The sequence below is a fragment of the Accipiter gentilis genome, chromosome 2 (genome assembly GCF_929443795.1).
Source record: "Accipiter gentilis chromosome 2, bAccGen1.1, whole genome shotgun sequence".
Classification (NCBI taxonomy): Eukaryota; Metazoa; Chordata; class Aves; order Accipitriformes; family Accipitridae; genus Astur; species Astur gentilis.
The window spans coordinates 592,630-612,079 of NC_064881.1; the positions used below are offsets into that span (position 1 = coordinate 592,630).

The 19,450-nt window shown below is 36.7% G+C and overlaps 1 protein-coding gene across 4 annotated transcripts in view; it reads left to right on the forward strand.

Annotated features, from left to right (window-relative positions):
* Nucleotides 1-19,450, forward strand: part of DLGAP1 (DLG associated protein 1) — a 445,633-nt gene that overhangs the window by 280,264 nt on the left and 145,919 nt on the right. For 3 of the 4 annotated variants that reach the window (XM_049821279.1, XM_049821270.1, XM_049821285.1), the window contains one exon: nucleotides 13,969-14,994. In XM_049821279.1, the coding sequence (XP_049677236.1) occupies nucleotides 14,041-14,994 (954 nt within the window). In that variant the 5' untranslated portion in view covers nucleotides 13,969-14,040. Of the gene's footprint in view, nucleotides 1-13,968; nucleotides 14,995-15,816; nucleotides 15,959-19,450 lie in introns of those variants that run through there. The other variant, XM_049821293.1, reaches the window with a different exon arrangement.

Consider the following 19,450-nt stretch of genomic DNA (forward strand, 5'->3'; position numbering starts at 1 on the left):
GGTAAGGCAGTGGGTGAAAGAATGGACAGGAGTGCATAGATAGGGGGATTGTATAAACCTTAGTACCGCAGGAAACCTGGCAAATAATGCTTAACAGACCATTTTTATTGCTGTGCACCATCTCTCCCATAGACTTCAAAGATGCACTGTAATTGTCTGAGATCACACTCTTAATGGCTGTATTAAGACCATAAAAACTTCCCTTTAAATCACAGTCTTATGGAACTGAACCAATGTTAACAGCCTTAGCAGGCTTGGTGGTTTTTTCCTATACACTTAGGGTAGGAGAGATCACAGGCCTCTTCATGCTGTTTCCAGGGTTTTATTCTGAACTTTCTCTACATATGTCCTTGCCTGCCAGTCTCTCTCTATTTAGGAAAAGAGAGGAATGACTTTTTAAAAGTATGCAAGGCTCTTCTGAACACAGCTTTATCATCAGCCCATAAAGTACTTATTCTAAAAAGTACTTATCCTATAAAGTACTTATCCTAAAAAAAGAGAGTAGGATCATCACTTTTTAACATTCTAAATACTCACTCATGTAAAGAATAACATTGTTTGCCAAATCTACTTGCATGCTCTTATTTGGTGTGTATTCAGTGAGTCTGTGGACTATACGTGTTTTGTTTTTTCTTCTGTTTCATACTGCCCTACAAAAAACTGTTATGGAAGATGGTGTAATAAAATGATGGGCCTTCCTTTCATCTCACCTTAACCACATTTGTTCTCAAACCTGAAATAAAAATGGAAGGAATAGACCGGATAAAAGAAACATATATCCCAATATTGATGGAGCCCACCTTATTCCATAAAGCCATTCTGAGATGGAAACAAAGGAATTGGCAAATGGCCAAACTCTCTGTGGCTGTACAGTGTTGCAGATCCCAGGACTCTGCCCACTTACAAGATTCAACCTATATCTTCATTCACTTGTGTTCTGCAGCTGTTTTACCTTCACTAATTCAAATAATAATAAAGGATTTTATAACCCTTGCAGAATTAAACTCTACCCTAAATACTCATTGGCTAGCAGTTCGCAGATCTATAAATAGGTACAAAATATCAATGCATAAATACGATAATTGGAATAAAAAGAATACAATTAGCTAATATCCTTTTAGCAGCTGTCGCCTCTAAGCTAAAAAACATAATTTATTTACCTTTTAAAAAAATATTTCTTTATTTTTCAGTAAGTTTCATGCTCAAGTAGTTTCAAAATGGTTAGTTACTGAAACCAGTGTCCTTCATTTATCTGCTGGAAAGTATTACTACAGAAATCATACATATCTGAAAGCAACCACTCATATTATCCAAAATTCCTACCTTGGATCTTTGCAGTGCCTTAAATACTACAGTCTGAAAACACACTGGATATTATAGTTGCAGTAATGCAAGTTTTGTAACAATGATGAGTGCCATTTCTTTGCTAGTGCCTGCGTGCGTTGCTGTCTCAGCAGGGGTTAGCCTGACTGTCAGAGTTGATAATGATCACTAGGTCTGGCTTTATTGTGAACTTCCCAAGAAAGAGGGTAAACATGAAATTTTAGATTGGCTACTGTTTTATGGGGCTAATGTCATTTTGTTTCCTTTTCGCCATGCAGTATAGATTTTACATTGGTAAACAGTAATGGCTGAAAATATGAATGAAAAATAAAATTAGTTTACTTGAACATTGGGTATGATTCTGAGTTACATTTGTGAAAATACAGGTTAACATGACTGGTCTCAACAGAAATGCTTTTAATTGATCTAATTAGTGGTAAAATGTGAATCTGTATTTCTGTGTGAGCATGAATTCAAGAATTGAAAAATTTTGGTTTAAATTAACATTCCAAATCTAAACAAAAAAAAAAGTCTATTATGCAAACTGAAGACAGTTGTGAGTAAGTATCTTGTATGTTATATGTTGTACTCTGTTTACAGTCCAAACTAGGATCTTCATGGCAAAAAGCAGGAAAAGCCCCAAGCCCTGCTATGACAAGTTTACTTGACATTTTCAGTCAATTTAGTTTATGACAGACAAGGGCATGAAATAGTTCAGTGTTATAGCGGCCTGAGGGAACATGGCTCATGGTAAGGGCTTCTGGAAAGGTCTATTCCAAAAACTCCAGAGCTATTAGCTGGAAGTGGATACCAGATGCATTTAGAGGCAGCTATGTGCCAGTGGCTCATAACCAGAACAATTTGCTTGGAAATGGGGCAGATTCTCTTACTTCACATCTCTAAAATTGGAATTACTATCTTTCTACAAGGTGTACTCTTTGTCAACAAAAAAATGTGGCTCCACAATAGCAGTTATGGATGGTTTTTATAACTCTCATGTTACATATGAGGACAAACAGTGTAGCAACTGTGGCTCCTCCTGAGCTTACACAATAATGCTGACATTTAATGTATGGTGAACCTCATGTTTTGAAAGGAAGGATGAGACTTTTGTTGAATAGCTAAGATGTATTAAAGTGAAAAGGCTGTGTACTTTTCATTCAGGTTTAAGGGAGTATGGTGGTTTATTCCACAAATTAAAGTAGAGTGTATGAATCCACTCACCCTTCACCCTGAAATGAAATTAAATTAGGAGGAAGTAGCAAAGAATTATCAGGATGTTCTGCATGTATCACCAGTTTGATACATATAATAGTCTGCTTACGGTGTTTCTCTTTTAAAGAACAATTTTCCTGAAGTATTTTCAATACTATGGAAATATTTAATGCACACATACATATTACTCTGTAGGCAGTTTTTACAGAATGAGCTTAATTTAACTAAAAATAATTTAAAATGCATTACTTAAGTGATTTTTTAAAATACTTATGACAAGATGCTTTGCAGTAGAATGTAGATATAAAGCATTTCACCTTAAACTCTATGTTTTTCCAGTATATGTACACTTTATCATTTGCCATTAACTGTAAAATAAATTTCAAGACCTCCTTGAAGTGTATTTCATTTATGGTACTTCTATGTGATGAAACAATGAGTTACTAATACCATTCTTTTCTAAAGTGTATTATTAATGGTTTTGAAATGGTACGTACTAAATATTATGGAAAATACTTATTCTTTATTATTACTTTAAACTAGCAAGTATTAAAAGAAGAGATTAAGTTCATTCCATTCACTTTCATGATATTCATGCTGGTCTCACTCAGGAGTAATTCCACTGAGATCTATGAAGTTATATCAGTCAGGGCATTGCTAGAAATAGTAACACACAAAAAAAGAATTAAGCTTATACTTCCTTTCCCTTATTTTAATTTAGTGCTTTCTCTTCCATTCTTTCCCTCCCTCACTTTGATTTTCCTTTTTCAGTGAATACTTAATACAGCAAAGTTCAAGTGAAATGAAAATATTCTTTACTATATTTTACTTGATTTTGACTTCTTGACTCTCTATATAAAGAAAAGGTTTAATTCTATCCTTTATTGTTGTATTTAATGTCAGCAATGTGTGATGTTCTGTCAAGGCTAGTACAAAATAGCAGTCTGGTGCTTTGGTATTCCCTCTGAGCCCCCAAGAGTGAAACATGCAGTGTATAAATGCCTAATGTGCTGATGAAGTCGGGCGTCCTTCAACAGTAAGATGTTCATTTACTATTTTGTATATCTCAGCATAGTGATTTGCGATAAGCTTCTGTACAGAGTGCATACAATGAAGAAGTCATCTTCGGATCTGAGTTTCTTACAAACATGTACGTGCAGTACATGCACAAGCATTTTACGTGGCACCTAACATGAGGGTACTACCACCATATTTCTCCCAGTGTCAAAGCCTTAGCGTGAATCCTGTGTGACCTTACCAAATAATTGATAAAAGATCAGTCATGAACTGTAGAAGTAAAGATCAATCAGTCAGTCAAGTACAAATCACAGTTAAATTCCGTGGCATTACAAAGCTAGCTTGTGCAATTCAAGCTATCAGCATGTTCATTTGTTTTTCCTTTTCAGCTATCCATCATCAGACAGGCTATTATTCATAATGAGTAATTTCATCAAATAATTTTTTCAGTTATTTTTGCCTCTTCCTGATTTAAAAGCTATTCTGAAAGCCATTTCTGAAATGTTTCAGGCATGGTCACTGTTCTGAAAAATTTATTTCTATGAATAATTCTAGCATGTTTGCAGAGGTTAATTAAAAGTGTTCTGTATTCAGTAATTAGGCTCTGTTTTGATTTTACCTGCATATTAATAGTTTTATTTTCTGATTATGCCATTTGTCTGCATACCTCAACATACATGAACAAAGTTCAAAATAAACTTTGCAAAAGTATTTTTTAATCTTTAAGTTTACTTGTTTCTAGGTATGTGCAGACCATTGAATCTATTTACTGAAAAATGCATGGGAAAAAAAAAAAACAACCCTAAACCAAAACAAAGAAGGCATGAGCACGAGTACAGTGGAAACAAATTACATGTGCATATATGTAATAATATGCTATAAATAATAGCAGAAAAATCTGAGATATTAATTTTTTTTATTTTTTATGTTTTCAGTCAGAATCATACAGAAATAAAATCAAAGTTACTGTTATGGGAGTTTTGTTAAAGCTTTTAAATTATTGATGTTGCAAAATTATAGATTAGTTGTAGCTAGTGGTTCTGTGATTTAGGTAGAATTGAATAAAGCCTCAAAGCAGAATTTGAGAAGTTGTGTCCTCTGCTCGAGGGCAGAATACCCTCCCGGAGGGGATGCAGTCACTATCCTGTGCCATGCTTGGGGAAGAGCATTTTGCCCACAGACTTTCTCTTCTGCACTTACTTTTGCTGTCACATTGTACTCTGTGAGGTACTTGATAAACTTAAGTAGCTTTCTGAACATACTAGTAGTTTTTTCAGACATTCTTCATAAATTAAGGTTTATTTCCCATTCTGCCATAGCTTATAAACATTTTTCATGGAATTCTGTGAAATATAGTCAACTTTCAAAATGGTTGCCATTTCAATTTCTTCATAACTAGAGCTGCATGAAAAATATTTGTAGTAAAAGTTTTCTTCTGAAAAGAAGATTTTTCTGTTTCTTATTATTTTTTATGCCAGTAGAGGTGAAATGAAATAAGTTAATTGAGGAAGTGGCTTAAGACTTCCACTAAATCTAACTCAATTTCATTGCATTGCTATAAAATCAGAAATTATTTCCATTACATCTACTATGTGACAACAAATATCAATCAGTTACTGTAGCTATCAAAGATAAGGTGGTTAAAGTTCTTTAACTGCATTTATATACCACATATATATATGAGGGTTTGGTTCAGTTTTCGGTTGGGGGGCGGGGGGGCGGGGAGGGGACCTTAAACTGAGGAAGTTTAGCGTTACAGCCCTGTTTCAGGGAAGTTACAATAGTCCTGTTATTCTCTGCCTTTTAATCAGATGTTTCATATTCAATACCAAACCAAGCTTACGATTGCTGTTTTTTACTTTTAGATTGCGCTGGAAGTAACAGGTTAAAACGAGTAAGATTAAGTTTTGATCTAAGCATGACTGTTTTCTTCCAACCCAATGAACTTTCCACCTTACTTGCTGAGCTCCTTTTTCTCATACCTTCAGAGAGGGCTTTTCTTCCAAAAGTCAGTATTCTCCTGTGTAGAAGTTCATTGGCCTTAGATACAAGCAGAATGTTCTTGCTACTGTTTGCCTCATCTCTTTCCTACTGCCTCACTGGAGAAACCTGGCTTGGGCACACGGGAGCTGGAACATATCCATGAGTGGGCGGGGTGATCATAGCGGTGACATGTATTAATACAGTCAAAGCTCCATACTACCAATATGACTATGAAGTGGCTTTTCCAGGAAGTTCTTACTGGTAGTTACAATACGGGACATTTTGACTGAGGCTTTGCAGGTGTTTTGGTTTTTTTCTGGTGGGGTAGTGGGGGTAGCATATGGGCTGTCCAGCTGTGAAGATCGGTAAGCCCTGTAGTATCATTCTGTTAAAACTAATGTCTTCACAACTCTTATGCTTGGTCTTCATAGAGCTCCTGTAAGGTTTCCATGAAGTTTCTCCATTAAGACACTTGTAAATTTCTTTCTCCATTTTCATTTGTTTCTGAGGCTGACAACAGATTTTCAGGGGTGACACGATTCAAATAGAGCTACCAGTTGAAAGCCAAGATGGGACACCATCTGCAAGCATAGAGACGCTGGTGCTTATATGTTTTTGTAGCATTCACTTTTGCTTGGACTTAAAAGATCACAGTGTACTTGGAAGAACATTTTTCAAGGAAATCAATCTCTATTTCTGCTAAATGAGGTCAAGGTCTGTGAGTAAGACTGGAGCTGTAGAAAGAGTCTCATAAAACTATGTTTCATTAAATTAAAATGAATTGGGTGATTTTTTTGTGGGGAAAGAAATATTTAACATAATGTTTAGCTTAATTTCTAAATAGTAAGGAATAAAAAGCTTAGAGCCAGTTTGAGTCATGAGAACTGCTGCTCAAAACCACCGAAGTCTTATAATCACACTGTCACTGCCATCATAGAAATAAAAGTATGGATTCTCTGGTGTGGTGTGCCTTGAGTGGACTGTAGTGCATAGAACTAAGAAAAGACAGTTGCCTGGCTTGACAGTGAATATTGTCATTTCAAGATATGTGTAGAAAAGCTCTTGAGATCATGAAAACCTGTAGCTCAGGCAATAATTTAACTGTGATTTCTGTCACACAAGTCCCATGCTACAGAATTGGAGAGCACTTAAAAAACTGGTAGAAAATGAGTTAGCGAGTCATGCAGCTGAGGATTGTGTAATGGTACAAAGTCTGACTTAGATTAGCAGCTTCCATTAGATCGCTGTCTAACAGTCACTAGATGCTGTAGTGGCTCCTTCGCTTGGACACATTAGTGTCCTTGCAATGAGGATCAAGTGCTTCTTTTAGTACAAGGATGTCCATTTTCACTATGTGACCACATTGCAGAGCATGAATTTAATTGACTTTCACAGGAAAAGTAGATTGCACACATTGAATGTAGGTTTTATCTGCTGATCATCTCATGCCTACTAGAAAAATAAGCCTTTGACGTTCGTAACTGACTGGTTTGCAGGAATCTATATAGATACCTGAAATCTCCATCTGTGTACTAGTCATTTAATGCTGTATGTTTTATGCCACTGTGGTAGACCCTCTATTTTTATGACATGTCAGTGCTGTAGGAAAAAACATGTGACCTATCCCTCATACTTGCTTTCTTTTGTAATCCTGAGATAATATGAGTAGTCTAAATCACCTTGATTATCTGTAATTGCTAGAAAGTAGTAACTGTAATCCTTTCATTTTAAGAAATCTTCTGTGAGGAAAGCAAGTAAAAGATCCCTAGAGTTCCAAACTTAGGTGTGACAGTAGGGTACCCAAAAGAGAGCAACCCAGGTAAGTATGCGTTAATCTTGTTCCAAATTTTGGAGTATCTTCCTTTTCATCACCTTTCACTGTTTACCCAGCCCAAACAGCATTCTGTAAACTCATTGTAAGAACTGCTAAAAAAAATATATATTAAGGTCATAAAGTTCATCATCCTAGGGACTGAGGAGGATAAAATGCAACATCTAAACTTGTATATGAGGTATATGCTTCAATACTGCGGATAGGACATTTATCAAATAATTCAGTTTAATATATTCTCTTACATGCACATTATACAGACTTAATCTCCTGGTCATTTTCATTCTGGGAGAAGAAAATGTTGATTGGCTGTTCTGAATTTGCAGTGGAATTCACAACAGACTCTCCAACCAATGTGCTCTACCTTATCGAGTCAGAGAGACTCTGTGTCCTATACCACAGAAAAGGCAGGAGCAGTCTAATTACATAGTGTATTATTACTCACTGGAGCACATCAGAGTGTTTTAAAAGGTGACTGTTAATTGTGTATGCAAATGAGGAGAGTGGAAGAGCAGATGATCACAGTTTAGTATTTCTATTTGTAGAGCCAAAATTTTTGCATGCAATCCTGCTATTGCCAGTCGCACTCCTAACAGGATTGAAAAAAATCAGGCTATGTGTGTCAAAATTTTGCTCATATATTACTGCTAGAATTCTTGCAGACCTTGTAATGTATTTAGATATGACTCAGAGATTAATTATGTGTTAGGTTCCTTTAGTGACTACAGTTTTAGTGACACTCCTAGTGAAGAAACAACTTCCTATTAGCCACAGAGATGAAGCAAAGAAATCCAAACCTTCAAGGCACATACTACCCTGGAACTGACCACCACAGTTGCTCACAAAAAGCACATGGATGAAAACAGTCATGAAACGTAAATGTGAACTTGTCACCACAAGTATATGCAAACTAAAAGTTGTTGGATGCAGACAGAAAAAAAACCAACATCCATTTTTATGACATTGTTGGTGGGATGCTGATCTTCTTGGGGTTAGTGTATGCATACCATTCACAAGGGACTCCTCACAGATCAGCTAGAGTTTAATTACATTTTTTCCCATTACTTCCACTTATTGATCTTCCCATTAACTTGGAATGAGTTTATGTTACTGGCCAAAATATTTCTCTTTATGACTCCCCACCCACTGTTCAAGGTTAAATTATATTGTATCACTTACCTGGTACAATTGCTGACATGGAAGCAAAAGCCAGAAATTCTCTTGAGACTTTTACCCAAGGCACAGTATCTTTCATATTACGTGCCAAAATGGGGTAGGAAGATAATTTGAGACCTCATTTTCTTCTGAACACCTTTAATAAAATGTGTGGGCAGATGCATTTTAGAATATGTGTCCTTTCATTGATGTCTAGATTTTCATTAATGTGACGTAACATAACAGGCCATACAGAATGCCTGGGAAATATCAAGACCTTTGGGATAAAGCAACATGCTGCATGAGGAGGAGCATGTGGAAGTTTGATTCTTGGCATAAAGGTATCTTCCATGTGTTTGTAATGTAAAAGTCTGAGAATCAGGGAAAGGAGTTTCTCTGAGAACATTCCATAGCGTGTGAGTAAATAAATAAGCAAATACTGAGAATCTTTGGTGTTCAATATGGAAATGAGAACCTCTCTCTTTTACCATAGAGCATAAAATGGGAGCACAACTACAAATAGTACTGCTAAAAAGCATAATTTATGCCCTCTCACTTCAAACAGTAACACAGCACTTCTTTGAAAAGACTGCTGTGGTCTGAGGTATAGGTACCAATATGGTCCAAATGTGTGTTTCAATTTGTGTGCATGATGAAAGGCCTTCCTTGCTCAGAGCTGTACATACGTGATATTATGTGATTACATGGCCTTCTACCTGTGTATCACCCCTTCCATTTCTGGGCCTGGCACAAAACTGAGGATTCAGAAGCATCCTCAATCTCACTGAATGATATCTTTGAAGAACCACGTTCATCAAACATGCCATTCTGTCAATTATCTTAGAAGTTATTGACCTTACACTTTACATTATGCATTATATTGTGCATATGGCAGTTTGCCTTGCTCTGAATCTTGAACTGCTACAACATAATCAGATTATTGAAAAAAAGAGAAAATTATGAATGTTGACTCTTCATACTGATCCTATAAAATACATTTCAATTATGAAGGTTTGTAAGTTGCTAATGGCCATAAAGCATTTTTATTACATTAGTCATTTGGGGTTATTAATTATCCATTTTGTACTACCTGCTACATTCACCTGTATTATCGACCTACTCTCTCTATACCTAAGTATGCATTATTTTAGTGAAAGCATTTGTTACCTGATTGTTTTTCACAGCTTCCTGTAAAATGTAAGAAATGTAATTCTGCAGTCTCGTGAGGTAAAATTGCAGGGCCTGTGTGGTCTATCAATAAATCTTTTATAAGAGCGAAGTTTTCACATATATCTAAGGGAAAGAATATGTTTCTTGAAGATGTGTTTTATGAATAAATTGGTAACTCAGGAGCAGACAATATAGTTAAATAAAATTTGTTGAAAGTGTAGGTAATTTATGCATTCAGGTTTTGTTATTTTGCATGCATTTTACTTTAATTACATAAGAATCAATTACACATTTTTCTAGCCACCAAGTTATTCCAACAAATTGCTGTGCATTAGGGACAGCATGCTAGCAACAAGGATGAATATATTTGTATCCTTCTTACCCAGGGCATCCTCAAGAAAACAAAAGCAAATGTAACATGAATGTTGAAAGTAATAAGAATTTTTCAGCCTTACAATGCTGTATCTATTTAACATCTCATTTATTCCTGTGCCATCAAGTTGTTTTGGTCTGCTGTCCATAGAATTGCTATTTCCACTGTTTATTAATATGCAGTATGTTCATCAATTATCTTGCCTTATTTCATGAGTAATTAAATGTTCCTAGTTTGGCCAAAAAATAACAATACAATAAAAAATCTTAATTGGCTTCCTCTCAGCTATTCATGGCATGATCAGATAGCCCTGTCTCCAGCTGTTAATTGCACTAAACATTGACTGATAGGTTCAGCCAACACAATTATGGAAAATGATGCATATTTTTTGAAAAATACTGATGGAATCAAAGGCCGTAGGATGATTTTTTCTAGATGTATATTAACATATTAAAGCAAGATTGAGGTGTGAGAATGATTGAGGAAATTTTTTTTAGGTGTTTTTTTTCTGTGCAGAAGAATTGTCCACTAAATATTTAAGAAAAGCACCACTCTTTTCTTCAATGCCTAGCATATTATACTTATTCTTTCCTTCCTGGAAGGTGCACCATGGTACATTCTCGGGTTTTTTCTAATTCATTACACTTTCAGTACTGTAGCAGCAGTAATACAGTTAAGGTAAAATGAAGCTATATTCTAGTTAATACTCATGGGTTTTTTATCACAATTGACACATGACAAGATAAATATTTTCAATGGTGTTGCAGCAGAAAAAAACCTCTCATAATGGCATACACCAGTCTAAGAGTTACAAATAAACAGTTTTTACTTTCGCTTTCAATTTCTCCCAGGTTTTGGAGCCCTTACCATCACTCCTTTTTGTTACACCGGTTGGTTTCTCCCTTTTGCTTTTGGTTTGGTTCTTCAGTCACTCTCTGGTCTTTGCTACTTCTTTTTTTCCTCCTCTTTTAAATCTGTTGCTCCTGCAATGCTTTATCCTCCTTTTTTTGTAACTCTATGACCTTTTGCTTTCGCAAGCATATTTTCTCTGTTATTCTCTGTATGTGTTCATCTGATTCCTCTTGGGCAGATCATCCTATCCATTTTCTGCTTTTTTCTCCAGTACTTCCTCATGGAAGATTCATGGACAGCTCAGACTCAAAATGGGTGTAGAACTAAATGTTATCTTTTTCTCCTAAACATTTCTACCATCCTACTTGCCATCCAAGCTCATACAGCAGTGCTTAGCCAATCTTCCTCCACAGTTTATGGAAAGCCTGTCCTTTTCTCTCTGTACAGACAAATGTCACTTTTCATGAGCTTTTTCACTTTTTAAGACTTCTTGCGCATCCTCCTTAGCATCCATATTGCCAGTCCATCCAAAACACATGATGTTTTCATCAGTCAAACCATACTTACATCTTTTAAGCTCATCTTTATCTTCAAGATGTTCCACACTATTCTGTACCAGCCTACAAATCAGATAAAGTGTTTCCTCATCCCAGCCATTCTGCTCTATCAATATATTAAGACTACATATTCTTAATAATTCCATGACATCCCCTGTGCCTGTCATGACTTCACTATTCTGTAAATTATCAGTCCTTTCAGTTCTTTGTCTGCATATTTTTCCACAGTACACAAAAATGAAAAATTCATAGCCATTCAGATAAAGAAAAAATGAAAATAAATCACTGGTTCTGGGCATATCCCACTTTACTGTACTTCTCCATGTCTTTCTCATATCTCTGGGGCAAGGTTTTACTATTTTTATCTTATATAGCACACTAGTCTATTGTTAGCCCCAAGATAATTTATCAATCATCTTGAGGACTGTTGCATGATTGTAAATGGATTTAAGTAAATATTAACTGACTGAAGCCTTGTTTTCACAGGCCTTCCAGTGTGAAAGATATTCATAGATAGCAGAGATTGGAGTATTTTTATTTGGTCATTACATCCTTTAGTGGTATTCTTCTTGACAGGATATTCTTGGTCAAGTCACATTTTCAATGAGCTAAGTAATGGATCTACTACTACATCCCTTTGGATATTTCTCTGTTACACAGACTAATAGATCACTTTTTTAAAGGAGTTGGTAGGGATATAAAATGATTTTTAGAAGAGCTAGGGATTGTCACTACAGTGTAACTGACAAGTCCAGCTCTCTGAGTATATTATTTTTTGCTTTTAAAAGTGCCTTTGGCCTTTCTTCTCTTCAGGTAAGCCACTGAGCTCATCCATTTGGAATATTTCAAGTGCCTTTTGTGGTATTTTGAAAACTCTTTTTTTGGAATTCAGGGTCTCCTGAGAATGAACATTTTCTGCATTGCAGGGATCCAGTGAGGGGGAGTGAAATGCAGGACAGCCACACTAGCTTTGAAGCATATTGAAAAAACTCCTCTTTAGCTCACCACAGATTCAGAAGAAAATTTGAAATATGTTCTGATGAAATGCAGAGAATGTTTTTCCAGACTGACATTAACTTAATGCTATTTTAGAAATCTTCATTGTTGCCAATTTGCCAGTAGGTACAATGTCTACAACCTGTTAAAACATGAACTTTGTCTGAGAGAACACTGGGGGAACACTGTGGCAAACCATTTACTATGCATATCTATCCATACTCCAAGAAAGATCTCAAGGATGACATTTCCAAAAATATTATGTGATTAGCCATGTCGGAAAGGAATAAAGTAGCTGAGTGACTCCCATTTCAGTTATCTGTGGTAGAAGAGGGCATCCTCCAAGGAGTCCTCTGCCCATCAGGAGCTGAGACGGCACCATGAGAATGTTTTGCCACATCTGAAACCCCATAATTTACACATTAGTAGCTCAGAGATTGCAGTAGCAGTTCCATCCAGACTTTTGCTAGTAGGGAGAGATGAAATCAGGATATCTGGCTTCAAACAGAGTGGTTATTATTTCACTTATTGTGAAACTTATTATTTTCAACTTATTGTAATCAGTAGTCTACAACACTCTGAGTTACTTCAGGGCCAAATAACTACAATCAACTATTAAGTGTTGAAATCCTTTACACTGTTATAGCAGTGTGCAAGTTTTAGCTATACCAATTCCCCTAATGGTAGAAGGAGTAGGTAGGGATATTTAAACACTGCTTAGTACTCTGAAAATTTATGAAAAATTAAACCAAGCCATGCATTCTAAGATTTTTTTTGTGAATAGGAGTGAGTAAACAGTAAATACAACAACCGCAAATATGCTGGTTATTAAACAGTTGGTTTGACTTCATTTTGACAGAGTTAGCATAACGTATTATTGTTTTATTCTTAATTTGAAAAGAGCTTACAGAAATAATGTTTTGATATTGTCTTGAGATGCTTACAGTATAGGCAGACAACTTGGACATCAAGTAAAACTCCACTTGAATCATGAACAGATGTGCACTGAAGTCAGAGAAAAGTTTCCCATTAATTGCACCACATTTTGTATTTGGACCAAAGTAACCCAGAAAACGATCCATTAAGGACATGATTTTAATTTTAACCTTTTTAATGCATTTATCTGGCCCTGAAAACATGCAGATGAACAATTAAGGGCTCCTGGGAGCCCCCTGTCCATGAATGCTTTCAGGACTAATGTTTTAGAGTATAGGTGGTGATACTTATCTTGCTGTGGATTCATGAACAATAGTGAACTTCATAACAGAAAAATTTTCTTGCATCTGTTTTCCAGCTGGTGCAACAAAATAATTTTTCTTGTGATTATTTAGGTGTCCCTATCACTATGTGGGACATGGGAAAGATTAAGACATAAAAAGAATCAGAGAATGTTCCAATTATTTTTACAATAAAAAACAATGAATGCTAAATGTGCACATGCTTTTTTTTCTCTTAGCTTGAATATCTTACGGCTTCTGTTGTATTTCATTCTTTAGGTCTTTCTCTGAGATCTGCCTGTTGCATAGCCATACATATTAGATGACTTTGGGACCTGCTTTACATCAGCAATGAAGGGATTATCTAGCAGCCGTAGTCATCATCATGGGGTTGCGTGTGACCCTCCATGTGACAGTCTGCCACACCACCCAGACAGGAAGCCATATTTGTTAAACCCAATGGACCCCCATCCTGCAGACCACCCTTACTACACTCAAAGGAACTCTTTTCAGGCAGAGTGCATGGTGCCCTACAGCGATCAGATTGCCAGCAGCACGTTTCCCCGGAGGCACTACAGTTCCCACCACGAACTCAAGGACGAGTGTGCTCTGGTTCCCCATGGAACTGCCAACAAGACCAACCGCATTCCTGCCAACCTTTTGGACCAGTTTGAGCGGCAGCTGCCTCTGAATCGGGATGGCTACCACACTCTGCAGTACAAGCGGACTGCCATGGAGCACCGCAGTGACAGCCCAGGGAGGATCCGGCATCTGGTTCATTCTGTCCAAAAGCTCTTTACCAAGTCCCATTCACTGGAGGGACCATCCAAGGGGAGCGTCAATGGTGGCAAAGCAAGCCCAGAGGAGTCGCAGACGATGAGGTATGGGAAGCGCAGCAAGAGTAAGGAAAGGCGATCAGAAGGTAAGCCCAGATCCAATGCATCAGGATGGTGGAGTTCAGATGACAACTTGGACAATGATGTTTGCATTTATCATGGTCCCAGTGGGGTCATGACCATGGGAAGATGCCCTGATCGCTCTTCTTCCCAATACTTTATGGAAGCCTATAACACTATTAGCGAACATACTGTGAAGTCATCCAGAAGCAATAATGATGTCAAATGCTCTACCTGTGCAAACCTGCCTGTGAATTTGGACTCCCAGTTAATGAAGAAAAGCTCTTGGTCCTCTACATTAACCGTGAGCAGAGCCCGTGAAGTTTACCAGAAAGCATCAGTTAACATGGACCAGACAGTGGTGAAGGCAGAGACGTGTCAACAGGAACGGTCATGTCAGTACCTCCAGGTACAGTGTGGAGAACTGATTGCTGTTAACTATGCTCTGCCTTGTCTCAGGTGTTTGTGTGGGATGGAGGTTTGCCCTGATATTTCTACTTTCCCAAGAGGTCACTGATCACCAAACAAGGGATAATGCTGCTGAAATGAAAAATAAATCTGCTTTTTCTTTTCTTTTTTTTTTTTTCTTTTTTTTTTTTTTTTTGGCCAGCATTCAGTATTTCAAAGAAACAGTTCATATTGGAACAGGCTTAATTTTTTCAGGTGGGAAAAATAAGAGCTTTCTGTGTTATTTTTGAATTTATAAGGCAGTCACAGTAGGGGTATGGGGAATTTGATGTTGTAGTGCTTGCACTTAGCATTACAATGTCAATTAACTGAATGTTACCAGGATACAAATTCTTTGATTTCTGTAATTTCAAGATTTGCCTTCTTTTACTGCTTATTTTATTATGAAAGCTTTTGAGACCTTTTGAGAAACTTTGGGGTACCTTAATACTTTCTGCAGCAGGAAAACAACCTACTTTCCTTTTTGCCATAGAATATAATTTCTCATAAAACAGTTATTGTAATGTGTCCAGATTTGTTTATCTGGCTATTCCTCTTTCTCATGGCTTTGAGTCAAAAATAAAAAATCAAAAGGTTGAAATTATTGCTTGTTCTGATTATACATTTTAGGAGTACATCACCTACTCCCTCACAAGCTGTTTGCAGTTAATACAGCGTCACTATTTTTCACCAGTATTGTATCTTTAAATGTCAAGAATCAGATGTCTGCTCTTGGAGCTATCACACTGCCAGTGAATGTTTGTGGCAGGAACATGGATCAGAAAATTTTAAAACTGTTTCATTCTTAGGAGAGCTGTGGATAGCTTTTATGCACTTTAAACAAAGCACTTATGGCACATCTAAGTGTGTGTGTAAGATGGAACAACGCTGCGCAGAGAAGAGAGAAGACCATGAGGAAAAAAGAGGTTTGCTAAGATGATTTGGTTTCATTTTAATGTAGTGGGACTCTTGTGCATTTGTATAGAAACTGTAGCGAGTTTTCTCATATGGGTGCTTTAATGAGACAGTCAGCTTCCACATTCTGTGTTTAAGTCAGTACGCAGAGAAAGCGTAGGACTGAGGCATCCGCATTTAAAAATTGATCTTAAAAGGTTTTATTGAATGGCATGCAAAATAATTTTGAATGCCAGACTCTGGGATTCTAAGTTTTAAATGTAAAGAAATGGATCTGTGTATTTTCTCTTAATTGTTAGGAGAGTGGGGTGGGGGAGAGGGGGCAATAGGAATGCTCAGTGTGTGTTTACAGCTGTGCGTATGGACTGGGGAGGGAGAGGGGTTTCAAAATAGCCTCAGGTTGCAACATTTTGGGGTGCTTTCTTTGTATTAAGTCTCTTTTGTCTGAATTTTGTGAGTGAGAAAAAAACGTAACTTTAGGCTTGATTGTTGTGGTTACTTTGGACCCTGAGATTTCTTTTGTTGATGTTTTTGTTTACTCCTTCAATCTTCCTCATGGGTTTAGATAAAATAGCTGACAATTCAGTATGTGACCAGATGGCTAGAAAAGAGCGAAAAACTGTGCCAGCGTCAGCTTTAAATGAACACCTCCATAGGGACTTTTAGATAATGTTTAACTGACAGGAATAGACTCTTGAAGTGGAATTAGAGGACGTTATCTGTGTCTGTATGAAAATATGTCCCAACAATTGTCATGGGCAAGAATTAGAATGACTAAGTTCTCACTTAGAATAACTAAATTCTCACTTTGTTTCCCATCCTCACTGGTAGTTTTATTTTGGTTTTCATTTCATTTTGTTTCATTTTTTTCTAATTGTATGCTTGCTTGTAAAAGCCAGGGAAATATAACTGGTTTGAAATTGTTTTTTTTTTAAAGAAAAATCTTAACCAGGCTTCAATTAACATTGGAAATAATATTCAGAGTAGGGTAGATGTGAGGAAGCAGGTCAGGATTATTCTTCTCTCTTGGCAGCTTGAAAGGATGACAAATGGATATAGGTATTAAAAAGGCAGTCTATTTTGAATGCATCCCATTGCCTTTCTTTTCACTATATCACTTATCTTTTTATACTACAAGCCCTTTGGGACTTGGACTTTGTTCCCTTTTGTGTTTCCATAGTGTCCAGCACAATGGGGTGCAGAACCTAATTGAGGCCTTTAGGTTGTCCTGCAATATAAATATGTATTAACAGCAGCAGAGTATTACTCCATTAGTGCGCTGCAGAGGTATTCTATATATCTGTTATTTTCCTGGTGACCTTCTCATCATTGTACCAAAAGGCTGGCGTCCTGTGTTAGAACAATTAGAAATGCACTAAATTAGATGAAAGTTGCAAATTCATGACAATACTGGACAACTCTGATAATTTAATTTCATTATTATGAAACTTCTTTGTTGCTTTATTCAACTCATTAAATGTTAAATAGATGCTTTTATCAACACGTTTGTAATTTAAGCTGTTGTTTATGGTCCAGGACATAAACTCTCTGATCCTTGAAAGAGGCAACTATTTTGTTCCTGCAAATTCAATGAAGGAGTGATTTTTTTTTCAACTTAGGGTACTCAGGATAATTTTCTTTATCCTGATAGATCTGAGTATATTGGAGATTACAGATGGCATTGACTTCACATTTGCTTGTAAGAGCTTTTATCACAAAAGTATCTGGATTAATTCTCAGTGTAAAGACATGGAAATAAAAAAGAATTATCTCACTTGGTGTGGTATTTTCCACATAACCATTCTGTGGAAGGAATTGGCAGTAGTTTGTGTTACAGATGGGCTTATTTCTCATAATTTGGAATTTGGATTGAGTGCAGAGTGCCTCTGCATTGCACAGTCTTTCTTTACCCCAGCAGGCTCCGCTTCCAGTCAGGGTGCTAAGATGCAGTATCTGTCCTTGGAGGTCTAGGGCAGGCTTGGCTCAACACTATGCATCTTCAGAAAGAGATATTAGCTCCCAGACTAGTCTAAAGACTGTCAAGCAAACCTTTTCCTTTTGCCTGCGTTTTGGGAATGGAATTGTATTTTTCTCTTCTCTCTATTTCTCCTTTCAGGAATGAGGAGCTGGATAGTAGAAAGATAAGGTCCTTTTTTTGAGCTGCTTCTTACTTCAGGAAAGTGCTTTTGTTTGATCCGGGTTTACAGTTGGACTAATTTGAAGGAAGGTGAGAAGGAACTGTTCATGTTTTCTCAAAATTCTTCTTCAAAATGGTTTCCCTCCCTTGAGAGAATAATTTTTAAAGCGGTGGACAGCCTCTACTTTGCTAGTAGCTTCTCCTGTGGAAAAACTAAAATTAAGCAAAACTATCGAAGGCAAAATGTAAGCAGCAGTCCTTTTCTGCGAACAATAGGGTCTAAATACAAGGGCAGATATTTTTGACACTCTTTTTTTCTATGAATTCATGATTGTTGAAGCTAATAGAGTATCAAATACACTGCAGAGTTTGTCTCTGATTATAGTTTTACCATTCACTGTTCCCTGTAATTACTATCCCCATTGTCCTTGGTCTATTCATTAAGAGATGAAGAAAAATACAAAGGAAGACAGTTTTTGTATTATTCCTCTTTTTTTTCTTTTGGTCCCATTTGATGAGGCTGAAGTCAGTTGTGTCGGATACTTGGGGCTGAGGATGGAAATTTTCCTTCTGAAAACTGAAGTGCAGTAGGTGGGGACGACGGTGCAGTCATCTGAGTTCCGCATTTGCATCGCTTGTCCTTTGGTGGGAGACTGTAAGAAATACTATAAAAAAATATAAGCCAAGTTTGTCAGTGTAATAAACATTTTCTGGCAGCAAAGGGATCTGGTTTGTACTGTGCTCAGTTTCCTGTGTGAAGGTTGTCTGTAATGTGCATTATTATATAATGTGTAGTGTTAAGAAAATCATAGTTAAAGTGATTTGTTTTCCAATCTCAGGACAAGGCAATTCCACAGTTTCTTAGGATATACTGCTCAAACCCCCCCTCTTTCTGTTGCCTGTGTCCACGGATGGCCAAATAGAGGGTATCGCCCAAGGTCAGGGTGCTAATAAGGACCAGTATCTGTTATATGATTTGTTAACGTGGCATGTTAAATTACAAAGTGTTTATCCTTATAACACAGCAATTTATGTTAGATCTGTTATACTGGGCTTATCTATGCAAGTCTATCTGCATTTTCAGGTAATCTCTACTTTTTCCTCATTTGTAGTGTTTGCATTTCTGTCACAGCTACCATATTCAAATTAGTCTTTCAGTATGTCCTTTTATATATATATATATATATATATAAAAGTTGTATTTTAATATCCACTAATATTGATCTTCCATTTTTCATACATCTGAAGACCTGCCTTTTTTTCTCTTATTCCATTATAAATTGAAAATGAATGAAGTGTATATTATTTCCCCTTCAATTTTCCAGTCAGAACTACAAAGCATATGAGTTTCAAATTTTTTTACCGA